Here is a 20,349-nt window from a genome sequence, read left to right on the forward strand (position 1 = left end):
ACGGATTTTATAGTGTTTTAGTTCTGTTTAATAAATATTGATATAAATCGAACCCAAATTTATAAATCACGTTACAGTATGAACAGATCCAGTATTTTTTTCTAAAAAAAAAACGTATTTAGACTTTTGCTCTAAAATAATTAGGGGAGCTAGTAATTGACTATAAAGAAATTACCATTGAAATCCCTATGCTGCGTCGCGCTAGGCACCACCCTGTATAGGTAGGTACATAGCAAACTAGTTGATGACGTAGCTTCAACTGCGTTTGTAAAATAATTGTAAAACTAATATTCTGGTTTGAACTCAAAAGTTCGACTTGATTAGTTAGTGGGAGGTTGAATAATAATATACAGGGTGATTATTCAATTTAGGGCATTTTGAAGATTCTGTATACGCAGTCATATGCTATGGAACTTTCCATATGTATCTTATATTTTAACAATTGGCAGGAAAGCGACTTCAATATTCGAGTATGATTTTTGTTATCAGTTTATGCGATGGGTGGAGGGTTCGTTTGCGATGTATTCAACTGAAGAAGAAGTTGATATTGTCAATTGGTATAGTGCCGGAAACAGTTTAAGGAGCGTAAAAGGTTTAGATGAGGTGCTCTTCAGAACCGATTTTATCTTTTGAAAGTTGACATAGGGAAAAACACACGTAAATCCCTGTCTACTTCTTAATAAATATAACTGAAAATTTCAATGGAAGAGACACCCTAGTTAACTGCTCTATTATGTACTACGAGAGCATGTCTTGTAGACTGATCGGTATAGTTAACAAAAGCAATTGAAACAGTTTCCTCCCAGAATTCCTCTCGGAACCGAAATGTTATTGATATGATCCATTTCTCTTGAGAGTAATAAATTCAATTATCCAATTCTCCACTCCCCTGGTTCTTGGTGGTTTGGTTTGTTCCATTACTTGCTTATTTATGTTGCGATTGTGATAATTACCAACTGAACAGCAACAATATCTGTCCTCACCGACCGCACAGCTTTCCCTACGGCAATATTGTAAAATAGATTTTATTGAACTTACAGAGTAAATTTTCAGATAGGTAATTATTAGTATATGTACACAATACTTGCAAAATCAAAACTTCACGATCAAATTGAACAGTTTTAAGTACAGATATTAAAGAAGATATCGCATTAGCATTTGGAGCCGACAATGAAAATATAAAGCACGTAACCTATAAATGCAATCTGATCCCTTCCTTGCGCCTTTGTTTAATTAAAGGTTATGCTTTTATTTGTACAAAATTATTTCTGCCCATCAAATTGCATTCAAGCACATATCGAAACTGTGGCAGTGTTTTTTACGTAACAGTGAAATAGAATACTGATTGGTAGCTACCATACTTTACATTTATGTGGCGGATTCATGCGTGAACCCAATGGACAATTAAAATCGCGCGAAAAGTCCTCAAAATTACTAAGCGGACCTAGTATTCTAAATCTTGCGGGTGAGTGTTCGTCTAGTGGTATTGACGACGCTAGATATTCCTTTCGAGTCTTTGTGCACCAACAGTTCGCGACGGAAATCCAGAAAAGTTGTTTTGGTGTGTATTTCAGCCCAGGGAGTTTCTGTTCGGGCCCGTTCCGTTTAACCCATGCATTGTACGCGAGATAAGCCTCCTTGATTCCTCCGTTATCGGCGATGTTCTCGCCCTGGGTTAATTCGCCATTTATCTGCAAAAGGTGAGTGTCAGTATTACCTATTGTCGATGTCGTGAATACCAACCGGGACATTTACTTCGGGGTCAGTATAATTGGAATACTGCTCAATAATGCATTTCGCTTTGTCCAAAAAGGCGTCATTCGTGTCCTTCGCCCACCAATCTTCCAAATTGCCATTCACGTTTAGCTTACGACCTTGATCATCAAACCCGTGCGTAATTTCATGCCCGATGAAATAGCCGATGCCACCATAGTTCAACGCCTGCAAGCGGTCCTTGCTATAAAATACGTTCTGGAGAATGGCGGCGGGGATTTCTAAAATAGTGGTGCAAAAACTAGTCTTCCCAGTTTTAGGATGTACTCACGTATACTGTTCTCATAACCTGCGTAAGCCGCGTTAACTTCAGTAGCAGCATAGCGAGTTCTCCAGTCACCAGGGTCGAACTTCTTCGAGAGTAAATCTATTTCCAAATCACGATCGAAGATGGAAATGTTTCTCACGTGATCGATCGAGCTTCCCGGTACCAGCGTGAGCTGAAAAGGTACCGTGAGATTCAGCGTTAGCTTCCACGTTAGGACGTACGGTGGCGTAATGATCGCCGAGTTTTTTGTTATCGAGCAACTCGTCGGCGTATCCAATGTAGGATTTAATTGCCTTCGCCTTATCGATGGCGGTCTGCTTCGTCGTGCTATCCATCCACTCGGTTTTCCTTAATATTTCGATAAACTCATTTCTGATATCATCAACCATTATTCCTACGCTCTTTTTGGATTCTGGGTCGAAGTGCTTTCTGACAAAGATCGAGGAGCTTGCCAAATCAAAACTGAAACAAAAATGTATAGTAAGGTTTGGCCACCGCCAATGTTTACCTTGCGGTTGTCTTTGCGACACATTGACTCCATCTGGGCTCTCTCTGTTCAGCTCCTGTGAGCACCCCTTCGAATTGCAGCTCTCGGTTTCGAATTTCGTCAGGTACAAACATTTCAAACGAGCGGATTACATCGAAAATAATGTAGTTGGCCAACACTCTGAAACGGATCCATTAGAGCTCTAATTTTTCACTTTGCCACCAACCTTTTACTAGTGCGTCGTAAAATATCGTCAATAACCGATATGAAATGTGGGGAATGGACGCTGACTTGAGTTTTGCTTGTCACGTGAGACTGGGGTAGGATCAGAATGTTGTTAAGGTATTCTAACCAGTAAATGGTCGGGTACTTCTGTTGCAGTTCACTTATTGTCATAGGGTTGTATAGTGACGCACGATCTCTCCGTTCCTCATCGGACTGACTCGCCTGTTTCGAGTTTTAGCCACCATCATCACGACAACTGAGCATACTTACATTGGCAACTGTTTGCATGAATTCTATTAAATTCTTTACTTCGTACTTAGCAAATGCCTTATCTGCGCCCCAAAGTACAGCCAAATCCACGAGTAACTCTGTGTACGCCTCCACCGTTCCATCTTCAGCTCCAAGAGCCAGATTATCTTTACCCAGGTCCAGTTCAGGTTGATCTAACTAAAATATTAGACCAGTACTTACAACATTTTCAAATAAATTACCCTTACATATATACAAATACGGGAGGAATTTTTCATATCTGGTAGAATGTCTAGTTTGATGAACTTATTGTAGTTCAATCCATTCCTTCTGAGCTTATATGCGGCCTGCTGCCAGTCGAAAGCATTTTCATTCCAGTTCACATTTTCCACAATTGGGAATCCTCCCAGTTTGTTAACAAGCTCCCTCAAATGCAATAGTCCATTTACCTCAATCGCGCTGTTATTCATACAAGATTGATAAAATGTTTTCAAGAGGACAAATGGCCGAATGTCATCTGCTGTTATTGGCGCTGAGTAAAGCGCTCGCAGTTGCTGCTCTAACATATTACCGGCTTCGGTAAAAGGGCTAATTTCCATTCTATCATCCGGTATTACGGTGTCGCGAATAAAGTTGCCGCAAGCGAACTCGTAGAAATCCGTGCAGGGATCGAGCCTCGCATTCATGGTGTTTATAATCTTCGACGCCGCCCTTACGCAACCCGCAGTATTGCATATTTCTTCGCTAGAACAGAAAATCGAAAACTTAATTATTAGAATCAACAGTGAATTCCTAAGTAGAAGTTCCATTACACCCAAAGATTTCAGCCGCACTTCGCGCAAGAAATTGCAAAGACGCGTCGCGGTTTTTGTGGGGTAGCTTTTCACGAGTAGGTATTAATAAGAGATGCTATGAAAGGATTTGAACAGTTATACCTCCGTGAAAAGAGAATAAAGGTGAATGAGCCTATTCGAACGGTATCTGGCCAAACAAGTTGTCTTACCACCGCACCACACGAGTAGTACTTAGATTAATTAGATTTATAGTTATAAAGAATTTAGGGGATGTAGTAACTAATCCTTGTTCAAGTTTTGTTAGATAAAATGATCTGGTGGACAATGATTCCACTAATAACAATAACAATAAGCAATTCGGTAAAATAATAATTATTAACAAATTCGTATATGATTTCACTTCCGTTTCCCCTTTTTGATGAAATTTCATTCATGTGTGCGATGATATTCACCCACCATGTCGTAGCTCGTACTTTACGTTGTTTTGTGATTATATTTACCCTATACACACGGACCTAAATAAAACACAATTAATTATATTTGGTAGGAAACAGCAAAACAAATTATATGAATTTGATGATTTGTCTTCGTTGACTAAAAAACAGTTTAAAATTCTGCTTGTTCTAAATGTATATGTGAAACAACCCTAAATTATTCTTGGATAATAGTATAACGATGTTATATTTAAAAACAGAATGATTATAATAATAAGTTTAGCTGGTTTTGGCTAATATCGATACATAGTTACGTGTACTATAATACACTAAAAGTTACATTTGGTAAATTTATGGCAAATAAGGAAAAATTGGCAGCCATCTTGACTTTTTCCATTTTTTTGGTTAATATCTTAGTAAATTGAATCTTTATGAAAAAATGTGTAGAGTACTTTTTTGTTTAGAAGTGAAAAATACATACTACTCCAGCAGTTTTTTTATTGTCTTATTTGTCTTATTTCAATAGAAATTTTTTTATGTTGAAATATTTTCTTCCCTAACTATTTTACAGTTGCAAATAAATTTTTTATAGATTTATATAAGTTCTGCGTCTATTTATGTGCCCATTTGTAATTTTTTGTTGCGGGAAATCGGAAAAATTAAGGAAATTATAAATTATAGTTATAAATCGAATTTTTGTTTCAATAATTATACGGCCCGAGTGATTTTAGTAAAAAGACAATTGACAATTAATAAATGAAAACATGCGGAGACGCAGAATTTTTCAAGCCATAAGAAACCTATTTACAACTTTGCTCTAAATTCATTTGGGGAGAAAATATGTTAATATAAAGAAATTGGAATTGAAGTCCCTATGGTGCGTAAACCGTTTCTACACCCTGTAAATACAGTCACTTTCATATTAAATCGGCACTTTTGCTAACTTTCTTAGTTGTAGAGTTAGAAAGACGGTTAAACCATCAAAATTGTGTATTTTCTTCTACTGAATCCGAATCTGTGACCAAAAAAACAAAACAACATCGCATTGCTCAGATAATAACAAAAATTTTCATATGGTATACCTTGTATATTATAACTTCATATATGACAGCTTATTAAATTCTCTGCAACAATTCTTAATGCACCATAGCCAAAATACAACAAATAGGTACCTAAGATTTTTCAATTATTTTCATTTCGCCCTACTTACCCACGAGAATGATATAAATACATGATAGTACTTGATATACTGTGATGGAGTAATAAGTAGGTTAATTAATTTTAATGAGTGGGGACGAATGGTGAATGATTGGTGATTGAAAGGGAGCGAGGAATGAATGAGTAGAAACGCAAGAATTAGATATGTAGCTAAATTTTGGGTACATTATTTCGAACAGAGGATATTACAAAACAATATAATTAGAAATAGGACCTATCACAGTAGGTTATTAACAAAATAAGAATAATAGATGCAGTAAGTAATCGATATAAAAATAACCTACAGGTTACAATAGATGTTCAAAAACGTTTCCATTTTCTTTAGTAGGTACATTTTTGGAACCTTTTTAGCGCATTTCCACAAAAATAAAAAAAAATGCGCTATTGTGGCCACTTTCCGTCCGTCCGTCCGTCCGTTTGCGACGCTACTAGTTTTTTATCTTAAGAGCTATTGTTCTACTTTTTTCGCTATTTGGTTCGTTATGGTGTCGAGTCTTGTACCAAGGAAGGAATTTTTTTCTGTACCGCTTACAAAAAAAGTTATTGTAAAAAAAACAAAAAACCGTTTTTTACATGTTCCATAATTTTACACTTTTGCCGTTTATTAACGATCCTAGAGATCGTTTATAATTTTGCATTGCTATCTGTCGCCTGCCTGTTGGTCTCTCCGTCTGTTCCTTTGTCTGTCTGTCCATCTATCTGTCCGTGTGAACGATAACTTTGTTTAGAAATGTTCGATCGCTTTTACATCTCCGTTAGTTATGAACTGAATTGCATGAAATTCAATATGGGCATAGATTTAGCCATATAATACGCAATGCCAAAAGTTGGATCGAATCGATTCAAAATTCACAGTGCCCTTTTCGCATCTCGACCATTTATAAACCGAATTGCAAACTTTTTTACTTATAAAAGTATTTGAATGAAATTTGATACATAGGCACTTGGAATAAAGGAAAATCAAACGCCAATTTCAAAATTTGGTTTTGCGCATGCGCAGTGCCAACTTTTTTATTTATGGAAGAATTTAAACGAAATTTGATACATAGGCACTTGGGATAAAGGAAAATCAAACGCCAGTTTCAAAATTTTATATTGCGCATGCGCCGTGCCAACTTTTTTATCTATGGAACTATTTAAGTGAAATTTGATACTTAGGCGCTTGGAACAAAGGAAAATCTTAGTTTATTAGTTAGTTATAGTAAATTAGTTTTAAAATTTAGGTTGCGCATGCGCAGTTCCAACTTTCTTATTTAGAAAAGCATTGAAATGAAATTCTTCTCATAAACTGAAATTGAAGTAGCACGTCAACAATGGATTGCCCATGTGCAACGCTATCTTTCATATTTGTGGCCGGATTTTTACGATTTTAACAGAAGTTGCATCTTACAAATGGGAAATGAATGCAAGTGGAAATGCGCTTTATGTAAATCGTTTACGATTACTTTTTAACTTGTTAATATTGAATTGGAAGCTTTGCGCTTGTATTGCGCTTACAAATTTTTTTATACAGCCCCAAAGAAAGAAATCCAGAGGGGAAGCTCTGTGGCGGTACCCCATGTTGTTGGAAGTACGTAACTCTTCGACTGTGCACTAATCTAATATCATCCAAAAAGTTCTCTAACACGTCTGTTATTAAATTGAGGTATCTTTCACAATTAAGACTACCCTCATAAAAATTGGTCCAATAATTATTCTCCCTATAATACCACATGTGGATCACTTGGATTGTCATAAGGAGTAGATTCTCTCGGGACCAATAGTGCATATTTTTTCTTGTACATGGAAGATGAAGAAATAACAGAATCTTTGTTGTAAATGTAACTACGAACTTAAAGTTATTTCTAAAAATGAAAATATGTACCTAGCTATTACCAGGTTAAATTGAAAATTTTAATTTTTTCGCTTTCTAAAAGCTGTACTTTTTTTAATTTTAGACAATTATTACTTTGGTGCCAAAATATGTGCGCATATATGCTCTAAAAAAAATTTTTGGTAAATACATACATAAATAAATAATCTAAAAATTAAAAAAAAAAGATGGCGGATATTTTTTTATATTTGTCATAGTGGGATCGAATGGGACTTTTAGTGTGTTAATAAGAAAGATGTTCCCTACATGGCCTACACCTTAAAAAAATAATTAGCTTGTCTCTAATTTGTTCTACCCTCGGTTCTACCCTAAGACCCATATTGCCTGTACTAATATGTTATAACTGTTCGAAATTCATGTCGAAGTTCTCAGTTTTGAAAATGATAAAGTTTAGTTTTTTTAATGAAAAACCTCTTGGTATTCCGCATCAGTTGATTTTACACTACAAAATAGGGACAGTTTGTTATTACATCCCCATTCTCCAAATAGACCGTTTTTGTAGCAAGTGAACCGAAGCGAGTATTAGGCAATTCCGCTTGGCATGCGGACGTGGGGTATCGGGCACAAATGTTCCTCACATCATTTTTTACATGATCAAAAAATCGCTAACAAATCAATTGTCATGTGGGTTACGAAATTAGTTTTGACATGCCTGCTCTAGAGCATAAAGTGGTACTTTATGCCCGCGTGTCATAGCTATAAAATGTGCTTTAATACGTTAGTAAGACATAAACATGTTTTATACTCCTTCCCTTGCGGAAGTTTGGTCTCTTACCTCCTTCTAAGATCTGAAATTCAAAGTCTATTCTGGTTCGACGGAACTCTAATAAAAACGCATATGACTTTAGTTGATTGAATATGTTGATAAACATTTCTGTGTAAAAATATAGGTTTGATTTATACAAAGAAACAACGCCTATTTGGTGATCACGTGTCCTTGATAAATTTGATTCCTATCTCGAAATTGCATCTTTACCACATAATAATAAAAACTGGTACATTCTTCTATTCGAAATAGTTATATAACCCCCTGAATACGAAATAAAAAATTTAATCCAAACAAAGGAATGGTAATACTGAAATTAAATGCAAATAAAATTCCCAATCACTGAAATAAACAACCCAAAATCCTTTGTTTGGATGTGATCCTTATCAATGAATGAAATACAGTACAGAATCTTTATACACAAATGGTTCTCATAGGTGGATTCCTTTAAGAATAGTATACGTGCAACTGGCATTTATGAATGTTGTAATGTTTAATTTTAGCACTGGCCTCTGCATGTTGTCACATTGATATTCTGTTTCCAATCTGTACCCACATTTAATTTGATAATGCGATAAGTCCTGTAGTACAAGTTCAACAATGATTTCAAATTGATATCAGCCTTGACTTGTAACATTTGACACTAACCGATATTTATATACATCGCCGCTGATTGCGATAAATTGGCTTTCATCGTTTGTTTAGTAAATTTGTAGTTTTTCAGTTCTTCGGGTATCAAAAACCATGGCATTTCACCATTGTCAATTGTTTCAATGACTGTGACAATCTAATGCAAATTGTACATCTTAATGAACGAATTCCGGACAACTAACAACATAATGCCGATTGCTAGGAATATTTTCCAAAAAACTCCAAATTACATTTCCGAAATTGTATGATCCAAATGTTTCAAAAAAATCCATGTTTGTATATTTCTATGATCCCTAAGAAATTTTTGGGAAGATTGAAAGATTTCTAGTGAACCTCGCGTATGCGTTAACATTCAGGGTGCATTTATTGAGTTAAATCTATCCGAATACATGTAAAGAATGAGCAGTTTAACTTCGGGTAACAACATTGAAGTAGCAAGAACTCTTAAATTTCGGGTATTTTGTGGAGAATCCTTTAAACAAATTCTGACTTGTGACAAAATGCGGATTGCTTGCAATTTTATGTGAGCTAGGAGACGTAACTTACGGGACGCAAAAAAACCTTTTAGCAGCCTAGTTCTTAGCAAGGCTTTTTTATTTACGAGTGGTAAAATCGTAGAATATACGCGAACAAGGTATTAAAACGGACACTAAACTCATGAGGTTTTTTTCGGATCGTTGACAGTAACCGCTGTTTGAAAGCAAGTTCCTTAAGGTTGAGTGTCGCCTTTGGACAGCAATAACTAAAATTATACAACGGCAGAGAATTTAAAGACAATTAATCCATGCTAATGTTAATAAATTGGGCAAAAATAATATCAACACAGTAGCGGAGCATTGGCATTTCATTCTTTTGTTAAATCGCGATACAATGGCAGAGAATTTAAAGACAATTAATCCATGCCAATGTTAATAAATTGGACAAAAATAATATCAACACAGCAGCGGAGCATTGGCATTTTATGCCTTTGTATAATCGCGATTACGAGTTTTACTTTACCAAACTGAAGCCGGTTTACTTGGATTCGCGATTCGTACGAACCTTTACGACCGCCAACAACCATTATTTTAAATTTGTTGATTTATATAAAGTAGCGGTTCGAAGTTTTTTAATGTTCCTAAAGGAAGCGACCTATGAAAACCATTTACATGAACAGATTTGTATTACATTTATGAATTAGAATTGGATCTAAGCTAAGAATTTTGGTTATTTTGTTTCATTGATTGGCAAATTGCATTTAATATCAGTGATGCCATTTCTTTGGATGAATTAAAATTATATTTAGCAATTAGAGTATTTTGAACAGGAGAATGTACCAGTAATTCATTATGTGGTAAAGATGTATTTTAGATTAGGATCAAATTTAGCTTGGACCCGTGATCACGAGATAGGTATTGTATCTTTTTAATTTATTTTTATAAGCCAAATCGAAATTTTAAGTTAAATAATTTAGAAAGAAACATGAGGTTCGAATCCGAGTTTGAGCATGGATATTTGTAACTTTATAGTGGGTTGGATTGGTACAGCAGCTTTGGCTGAAACTTCGCCCACTTAAAAATAAAGGCCAAAAATAAATAAATATTCCCAGAGACACTACTGGGAAGATTTCTAAGTTTTTTTTAAGTTTATATGGGCATTAGCAATCGAAAGAAATTCAATTTCTATTTATCTTCCAGCATAATAATTACAAATTTGTAACTAAACGTCATTCCAGCCCTTCATTTCACGCATAATAAAAAGACAGTTGTCACATGGTAAGCAATTTTTCGTTCAGACTTTTTTTTGTGTAAATACTTCTATCTGGGTAATTAAACTGTTAACTTACTAACATGTGGCGTCGGGAGCAAGAGGGGTCAATTTAATGACAGACATCGAGAAAGAAACATTCTGCGCGTGTATCGCATAACTTTAGCTGCCCCAATTGAAAATAAACAAAATAGCTTTTACCTTTTCGATTTACGATGCGCAACTACTGCAAGTGCAATAATTAAAGCGATGAGTAGAATTAATGCTATAACTAGTAAGATGACTCCTTTCTTTTCTAGACTTGTTCTTCGTTTCCACCAGGAGTTGTTACGATTCCTGCAAAAAGAAAGTAAAATAAATTCCTTAGAATACAACCAGAAAGTAAATTAATCGTTTAATAAACATTTCCTGGTTAAATACAGAGACTCACATGGTTTTGGTCGTGCGAAAGAAATTTTACACTTTTGATATGCGTGCTTAAAAAGAATTTAAAGTGGAATAAACCGTTTTCACTCTTTCAGCTTTAAGAAGCAACCAATTACCGGACTGTTTATTTTTATTAATCGTTAGAATTAGTGGCTTTAATGGTTGGCATTACTCAACTTCAGTTACATTTTTTTTTCACATATCATACGCGTCATTAAGATTTATAGGGCGAGTGTTGCGTTTTTTTTTTTCGTTTTCCTACTACGAGAAAATGAATGAAAGTAATCGGTGTACAACAAACAAAACTTGGCGACGTTTTTGATAAGTTTATTAAAAGGTCTCATTTGTAGCGTATTTGAAGCATGAAGAGGCATTCTCAGTGCCAAATGCCTGCGCACTTTGCAATTGAAGGGGAACAAACATAATTAAAATGTTCCAGTTTTGTCACAAAATGTATCAGGATAATCGAAAATAAGCAAACACACTTCATAAGATTTTGGACACACCCTGCAGGTGAAATTGTGTATTAATTTGTTTATTTGTGCCGCTCCGCAATTGGTGGGACACTACTACGACCCAATTCAAAAACGGATGCCATTTTTGAAATTGTACCATAGAAAGGGACTATCTATTAAAATTGATTTCGTTCAAGAACCCTCAACTGCAAGCTCCTGCTTTCATTTGCAAAAATTGCAAGTTCCTCTACTAGTTGTATTTGCCCCCATACTTCGCATCGGTCAAGCAGTTCATCAGGAAACCAATTCAAACGTATTTTTTACAACATTCGTTTTTATTCTTCAACGTGGTTCCCTTATAGAGTGATACTGCAACGTCAATTTAATTACTTGATTTTTTTAATTTACAATTAATAAATAATAAATTGATAACAGTCTCGAAATGATTTGATTTATAACCGTTAATTTATTATTTATCATTCACATATACACAATTTATAACAGCGCAAACTATTTATGGTTTTATAGTCTACTTTTACCAAAAGAAGACATTGTATACCTGCTCTGTTTTTAAGAAATACCTTTGCAAGCATATTTGAGGAGACAAGGTTCAGGTATGTGAAGCCTCCCGCCGATGTTAAAAATTTACAGATTGGCAAAAAAAAGAGGGCGTTGCTCATTCATTATCGTAGGACAAGGTTATTTATAAGGTTTATTATTCTTGAATGAATGTTTTTTTAAAGTTATTTAGTAAGATACTTACTATGTTTCTTTTTTTTACTACTTGTGCATTATGTGCAGTGTTTTGAACTTTTTTCTTTGTTTATATAGCTAAATGAATAAGTCCTTTATGTTGCTCTTCGAAGCAAAAGTGGAATTTTTGCACTTTTTACGATACCTATAAACGATCTATTACACGTTGTAATCGATTTATTGGATGTTTCAATTGTTTTAGTGTACCCATTATGTAATTAGTATGAATATATTTAACTTTCAGAGCGTGACTATGATTTGTATATTCCCACATTATTTAAATGCGGCTCTTATTTTTTTTCAGGTAGCACACATACTGCACATTTAATTATTTGATGGCACTCATATTAAATTCAATGGATGCTAAATTTTTTTAAATCACGGACAGCTTTTTATATTGCCAATTTATATAGTTTACTGCAGGTGAATTATATAAACACTGCTGGACAACTTTGTTTACTGTCAGATTATTTTTTTACCACCAATATTTGTTAATTGTTGTAACCGCAACGAGTGTAAGGTAACGTCTGGAAATTAAGGAATGCATTTTTATTAGTTTGATTACATTGTATCCTTCAGATTACCTGTGTTACTTGAGAGCTACCGTTGCTTAGTAAATTAGCTTTGGAAGTTACTGAGAGTTATATTTACAATTTTTAGTCACGTTATTTGATTTATTTCGAATTTCTTCATACGACTCTATTTACATTACATACATATGCATTGCTGTTATACAGAAATCTAATTATTTGAGTATTTTAAAGTAGTTTTCTTGAATTTAACGTCACGTTTATGCTTTTATACCCGAATTTGTACAAGAAATCCGTAATAAAAATTTTTCTTTTGGTGAGCAAACGTAAGTGGAATTATTGATGCTCATTGAGTATTAATTACAGTTTTCATATCATATTGGCCTCAGTGTCAGACGTTAGCATTGCTTACGCAATATTTTATGTGCCGCGATATTCACTACTCCTTTTATTTGTTTGTTGTTATTGTTTTCTGTTACAGAAAAGGCTGAACGCGCCCTCTTGAGCTCACAAAGTAGCGACAGGTATTTTTTTAAAATTTTAGTGGACTCCTTCATTATCCTTATCCTTAGCTTATCAAGACCATAACAAAGATCTCTTAGCCTGCCTTGCTTCGCCCTTGTGATAAGTATTCTCTCCTCTCTTTCGAAAGTGACTAAAGGCTAAAGTGGAGCCTATCCGGTTTACTATTACTGCATTCCCCTTTTTCTTTATTTTTGCTAGTGTACCAGAGCCAAGCTATTCACCTCTACTTTGCCCGAGCTTACCGTGTGATTACTTTGCAATGTACGCAGACGACACAGTCATAATAACTAAATATGAATGCTTGAAAATGGATATGTCAAAGCTACAAAACGTCAGCACTATTCTCAGCAGATGGTTCCAGAAATGGAACCTTTCCATTAATTGTGACAGATGTGCTGCAAAAATATTGACACTAAGGGTTAGTTTCTCCATCTCTCGATCAATTTATTCGGTAGATCAGTACCGTGACAGCGATTGTATCGACAATGGTATCTATGGAATTTATTCGGAGAGTAAAGTTATTGAGAGGTGGAAAATCCGGGCCTAAAACGCAACAATAACCCACAAGAAATCACATTTAACAGTTACATCATTCAGTGGAACACCAACAAAGAGCCCGTTAAATACTTAGGTATATATCTTGACAGTAAGCTAACGTCAAAATACAATCTTCTCAAAAGACCAAATGAAGCACACACCAATTGTACCAACTTCTAAATCTAAAATCCGCCCAAGCTTCCTCAATGCACTAATATATCCGGTAATCGTCAAAGGGTATGTGGTATGGAGCAACACAGCCAAAACAAACAAATTTCGAAATAATTCAAGTGCTCCAGAAAAAATCATCAGAATTGTAGTCAACGCTCCCTGGTTCATCACAAACCAACAAAACACGAACTAGGTATCAAAGATATTTCTTCAATGACGACAATTAAGTAACCGGTTCCAACATATCCAGTGCTCACATGTATACGTAAAAGTAACATTTAAATATTCTTTCGGTGATATGCTGCTCATGCTTGTTAATATATTACGCACATCTTGTTAACAGTGCTTTGTATAACACTGTAAATTGTTGACCAGGCAAAAGCCTAAGTAATAAAAAAAAAGAAAAAATCATTGTTAGGTTTATTGATGTTTAAAAGTTAGTTAAGAAATTTTGTGGTTTGAACATTATTAAAGAGCTCAAACTATAGGTACTTAAAGTCGTTTTGTCTTGCATGTATTTTATACCGTTTATGAATCCACAAAAATTGGATTTCTTTAAAAGGAATTGTTCTGTCAAGAAAGTTATTTCCGTTCATAATTTATTAATCGAAGAAAGTTTCCCATGTAGGGGGTCCATTACAATATGTTAGATAAACTGTGTATATAAAAATGTCAAATGTTTTGGTAATTTTGTGTTTGAATTTTCAAGTAAAAGTAAGTAATAATTTTTGCTAAAGAATAAGTTTTGATTTTGAAAAGGAAAAGAAGTTCAACCCCTTTTGTTGCAACAGGACCCGACCGAAACTGTAAAAATAAGGTAAAATGGTATACATTTCATGTGGTCTCTATTTTGTGCTCAATGAAACAAAGCAAAAGGTGTTTTAATATATTCTAAAAAAAAGCTAAAACCGATCATGAAATAGGTCCAATTACAAGAAATGGTGTTGCTTTAGCGTTTCTCGTACTTCAAAAAGTATCTGAACATTTTTTCTTCCCGTAGGACGTCTCTTAATTCAATTTTATTGATTTTATATGGGAAGACTGTTCAGTGACCCTTCTACATATTCCTAAGGAAGTAATTTAATTCGATTTTTCCTTTTGTACGATTGGCACACAAATTCGCCAATGAAAGATTGAAGATGCACTTCCGACTTCCGTATCGATCCTACACATTTCTAGAACTTTACATTCGGATGTTCCACATCGGCCTTTGTGCGAAACGCGTAGGTAAAAGATCTTTATTAGCTTTGGCATAGAATGATTCGCCAATAAATTGTATTTTATGTATGTAGTAGTTAGGCCCTGGAATAGATCTGCGTCATGGCATTTAATTATTATTTCGGATTATTTAAAGTGAATTGACGCGCTCTCAGAAGAATAGCTATTACAAACAGTCCAATTAACTAATAACAAAGTACGCATGAATCATAAGAAAGAATATTTCTTGGACAGGATGACAAACCTCGCGACGTACAACAATTGCTTTAGTCAAATTTATAAATAGACAATGCTGAAATGTCAAACTTTTCTATATAAATTATGCATAGGTAGATCAATTGATATCGAATGTCTTTTTAATATTCCGTTTCCATTTCCATAGTATAAATTGTGCATACATTATAGGAAATTGATACGTGATACGAATTGTCGATTTTAAATTGGGTAGTCCTAAAATTTTTGCGATCTATCAATTACGGAGCAATTTTATGTAGGGGTATTTATCTCTTTATACCCATCAACCCATTATAAAATAACAATATTTAAATAGCAGAAATTAGTGAATGTTGTACGGTTGTAAATTACAAATGCGACAATTTGATGTAATGGAAGGTAATTACATGCACACGATTCCAAGGCTGTGGAACCATGCTTCAATATCAACAGGTACATGTGAAAGGAGCTGCCCCCAATCTTTGAATTGCGATGCTTTGAGAAGATTCCGTTCTATTTTTGCAGTAACCACCCCCACAACTACTTATATTTTTGGTCGTGGTAAGGTAAGTACATGCCAAATCGGAAGCGCCGGAGTCGTTTTTACAATAATTAATGCAACTTCGTGACACATCTATGATATTGTGCCACCGTATATCTATTTGAACGGGGATTAAATAAAATTCAAAACGTGACGTACGTGCTCAGCGAGTAACTGCCGCAAACCGCATTAATGGGCATTGTTTACAATTACCGCATCAAAATATTTGTTTGAGTTTACTATACTAAAACTGATTAACAACGCAAAATTTAAGGGCAATTTTAGTAGGGGTTGTTAAAATATTTTAACTTACCTTCTAGCAACATCATTCGTTTCGTGTGCCATTTTCACCAAAAATTATATAAGGTCACAGATTTAAATTATCATTTTTTTACATAAACAAAGTTATCGGTCTTGTTGAATGGGTTACTTCATCAACAGTGTGCGCTTGCATAACGTAAAAATGTAATTAATTTCCCCACTTCACAATAATTCCAGTTTATTTTCAGATTATAATTGAATTTTTACAAGTTTGTGTTTGTGCCGCGTTAGAAGTCGAACCCGCTAATGGGAATGGCTTTAGTAGCGAAACTTACCACACGGTAGCCCCGATCTTTCAGATTGTTAACTAAAAACGATTGTAGAATAAACAGAAGTTCTATTCGTATTATACAAACGATAGGCAAACCGTTTAAACTTTCTGGTTTTATTAATCGATTGCCGACAGAGAATTAATTCATTTGCTTTTTGGTTATTCTAATTTTACTACTGACATAATTTTAAATCTATTTTTAACAGGCGTCGTTGGAGGAGTAGCTATTTTGTGAGATTTGTTTTGCGCTTTACGCATAAATTTACGATATTGTTGAACAGGAAATTGAATTTTTACGTAAGCAGTAACCCAACCTACACCTTATGAAACATTTCTCTGCCCTGTCCTCAATTTTCCGCACACTCGCCGCTGTGTGTTAAAAGGCAGACAGAATGGACTCATGCGAAAACGAAAATGCCGGCTCTTTTGTGATGCCAAGGGCGCTCGAGTTAAATGCCGCAATTACGTAAGCTAGCCACTCGCATAAAAAAACTCAAGGCTTTGAAAAATTAAAACACACAAAAGTCACAATCAGTTCAGATGCAACAAAGTTCTTTGCGGGGGTACATAGAGGATAGTGTTCAAAGGAAGGGAGGCGAAGATATTTAAAATAATGCTATTAATAGGTAAATAACAGTGTCTCTGTACCGAAAATACTACACACCCCACCCATATGTGACGTAGTGCATTATAATAAATTCATTTAACATTTTTATTGTCTGAGAAGCGTGATAGAATTTTTTCGATTAACAAATTTCTGCCAAGCAGGGAACTTTAAAACTAAATAAACTCGCTAGGAGCTCGTTAATAATTCAAGTGCAACTGTTTAGGGTCTGATTATAATGCATAAGTTCAACCCAGCATCAGCACAACCCCTAACCTATCGTGAAGCGGCGAACATGACCACAACCTCCAACCTGATCACAAACCCAACGACGCCGTGTCTATACGAATCTTGATCACAACTTTAAGGATCAATATGAAAACATCGCCTAACTTAACCACAACCCCCAATGGCTACAATATCCAAACTTTGAACATAACATTATAATCTGGAAAGTCTCAATTCAAGGTTTGATGAATTTCTTGAGAAGCAATCAACTTCCAAAACAACAACGGTTGGTGCTAAGCTACGGATTTTGGTACAAATATCATGAGTTAATCAAATCGTGTCCTTTTCAATCAACTTTTTTCGCTAACAATTTTATTGTACCCCGTCGACTATCTTACATCAGAATCAGTATGGATTCAGGAGTCAAAGAAACACGATTATTACATTTTCTAAATTCGTAAATAGTACCTACTTCGAACAAGGCCAATATTCCAGACCTATCGAAAGCTTTCAATAGCGTCTTGCTTGCTACGTGAAGTAGAAATTATGTACAAATTTGACACAAACAGCCTAAAATTAATTAATTCGTATCTGTGTGGGAGATTTCAGCATGTTGTGTACGATGGAGTGGTGTCTTCCACAGGGATCAATTTTAGGCCCCCTATTATTTCTCACATATTTTAATGATTTTGCGCATTAGGTATAGTCAACCGCACGCGGATTGCATTCTTTATGCAGATGACTCCACTTTAACTATACAACGCAAACAACATTAAAGTGGATTATTGTAAATTGTCAAAAACTCAAAATTACCATGGATACCTATCCCAAAAAATATTTATTTCTTGTACATTTTCAAATGCATAGCAAAAAACAATTATATATAAAAACAGTAATTAAGAAATACCTACTTGATAAGGCATATTTTTCAGTGCATGAATGTTTAACTGAGGGCTATAGCACAGATATACCTTACGCATATCTGTGGCTATAGTAATGTTTTAGACACATATGGTATTTTACATCACTGTATGTAATATATGATTGTAAAATATGTAAAATAATCGGTTTAAATTGGCAGAACCTGACATTTCGCATTAAGTACCTATGCCACATATGCGAAAGTTGTCAACACTGGCATTTGTTGCCTGAGGAAAGATTTGTGGTTTGAAATTTTTACCGAAATTGGAAATCAATTACCAGTATTGATTTAAATTCTCCTCACAGTATTATCTATCCATTTTCGAGTAACGCCGAGAGTAACGCTATTCCATTCGAGGCTATTGCGCAATTTAAGCTAACATCTTCCTTTCATTCAATGGTTTTTGCGAATTTGCAGCAAAAGAAAAATTCAGGATAAAATACTCTAACCAAGCTAACGGTCATGGTTGTAGAATTATTCAAAAAAATTATCTTACATCTTTTCAAAACTTAATAAAAAGAATTTATTTATGAAGGACACATGCTCTACTATAATATTATAAAAAAATTATTGTACCAGGGTTACTGATAATTGGGTACATTCGTTTGGAGAGGTGATAGAATAAGACGCAAGAAATAGATTTAACCGTAAGTAATATGCATTATAGAAAGTCAATAGGTTTTGAAATAATTATTTTAATTTTTAGTTTTAGTACCAAATTATGTAGTTATGGCAATTTTATTGCCCTTTTTTTGTTAACCGTTAAATGTTTGCTGTAAGATTCGTACCTTAATAGATAGCTATTACAATAAGACAGTTTTTAAAATAAGTTGTACGTAAACTGCACTGATATTCATTCGAAAATAACCTTCAAGAATTTTCACAAAATATTTTTAAAAATTATTTTTTCGAAATTTTTCTTTAAAATTTTCATACGATCGAAATGCTTTTGGACCTATTTTATTCCAAACGAAAGACCATAATATGGTTGAATAAGTATTCCAGCAAAAAAGTTACAAAAAATGGAACTCTACATTTCTTGAAAATTAAAATCTAGGTTTTGTATTACATGGGCTAAATTTACTCATAATATCTTGTTCTATCAGATTCCCAAAGGAACGTATCCAATTACCAGTAACCCTGTATACCGAAACGATCCTAAGGCATTTTGATTGTACAATCAAAATCCTTTTTTTATTGAGCTTTAATATTTTAATTGCAGTGAACTGCACCCTCGTTTCTAAATACCTTATTCTGTTGGTGTATAATAGTATTTTTCACTTCTTTTTAATTTTATCTTCAGAGGAAGAGTTAAAAATAAAGACAAAATAATTTAGAAAGAACGGTACGTGAATTTTATAATAGTTGTACTTTTAGATAAAATATAATACACCGTGTCAGAGATAGATGGATCACTAGGCAAAAAGTAAGAGATACAAATTGGGTTAAAACACACTTATAAAACATTTTTTATTTTTTAAATATTTTGAAAAAGTCGATTTTTTTAATTTTACGAACTATTTAAGCAAAACAAAAGACACTTCTCCACGGCAACTTTTAATGCTCTTTAAGGTTGAGTTCTTAATTTTGCCCCGACGTTTTGTCTTTGCTGAACCATCATAAATTTTTTTAATACGGCCTGGTATTGCGATATATTGCAATACACACAACACAACAAAGCCCTTTTTATTCTGAATTCAATGATGTATAGGATCTTATGATTTAATTAATTGCAGTTTAGCCTTTTTTTCGGACTTAATTATCATTAGTATTTCAGAAGGGTTTCAGTTGGATGAAACTAATAACCTGCAAATTTAACATTAGTGATACATCACAGGGCTGAGTAGACTAAAAAAAAGTATTCTTTGGAAAACAAATGTGGTAGGTAATGACGTATTTGAACTGATTATATACTATACCTAGCTACTATATATACCACAGCATAAGTGTATTTAAGGTAAGATTTTCTCTGCGCATAGATTTGGATTGTTGTTTTACCACATATTAGTTTGGTGTTTAATCTGTTAACGCTTTATTAGCGGCACACTCCTTCTCATTATAATCTAGATTCATTATTGCATTCATAACAAACAAACTGCAACACAAAAACAAGTAAAAGTATAGTGTTGCTGTTAAACACACAGTAAATT

At 34.3% G+C, this 20,349-nt stretch overlaps 1 protein-coding gene across 2 annotated transcripts; it reads right to left on the reverse strand.

Moving 5' to 3' along the window:
- Positions 1-1,042: 1,042 nt before the first annotated feature.
- LOC116171425 (neprilysin-2-like) lies at positions 1,043-16,588 on the reverse strand. 2 transcript variants are annotated; one of them, XM_031488264.1, is made up of 10 exons: positions 16,167-16,588; positions 10,686-10,820; positions 3,251-3,746; positions 3,024-3,200; positions 2,755-2,975; positions 2,550-2,708; positions 2,263-2,503; positions 2,045-2,213; positions 1,744-1,994; positions 1,043-1,691 (listed from the first exon to the last, which is right to left on the reverse strand). In XM_031488264.1, exons 1-10 carry the CDS (start codon positions 16,196-16,198, stop codon positions 1,353-1,355), a joined length of 2,220 nt encoding a protein of 739 aa, XP_031344124.1. In that variant the 5' UTR covers positions 16,199-16,588; the 3' UTR covers positions 1,043-1,352. The 2 variants fall into 2 exon arrangements, with proteins under 2 accessions (XP_031344124.1, XP_031344125.1); XM_031488265.1 differs by lacking the exon at positions 16,167-16,588 and adding an exon at positions 10,915-11,026.
- Positions 16,589-20,349: the final 3,761 nt, after the last annotated feature.

Source organism: Photinus pyralis, unplaced genomic scaffold, assembly GCF_008802855.1.
Source record: "Photinus pyralis isolate 1611_PpyrPB1 unplaced genomic scaffold, Ppyr1.3 Ppyr1.4_LG5, whole genome shotgun sequence".
NCBI lineage: Eukaryota > Metazoa > Arthropoda > Insecta > Coleoptera > Lampyridae > Photinus > Photinus pyralis.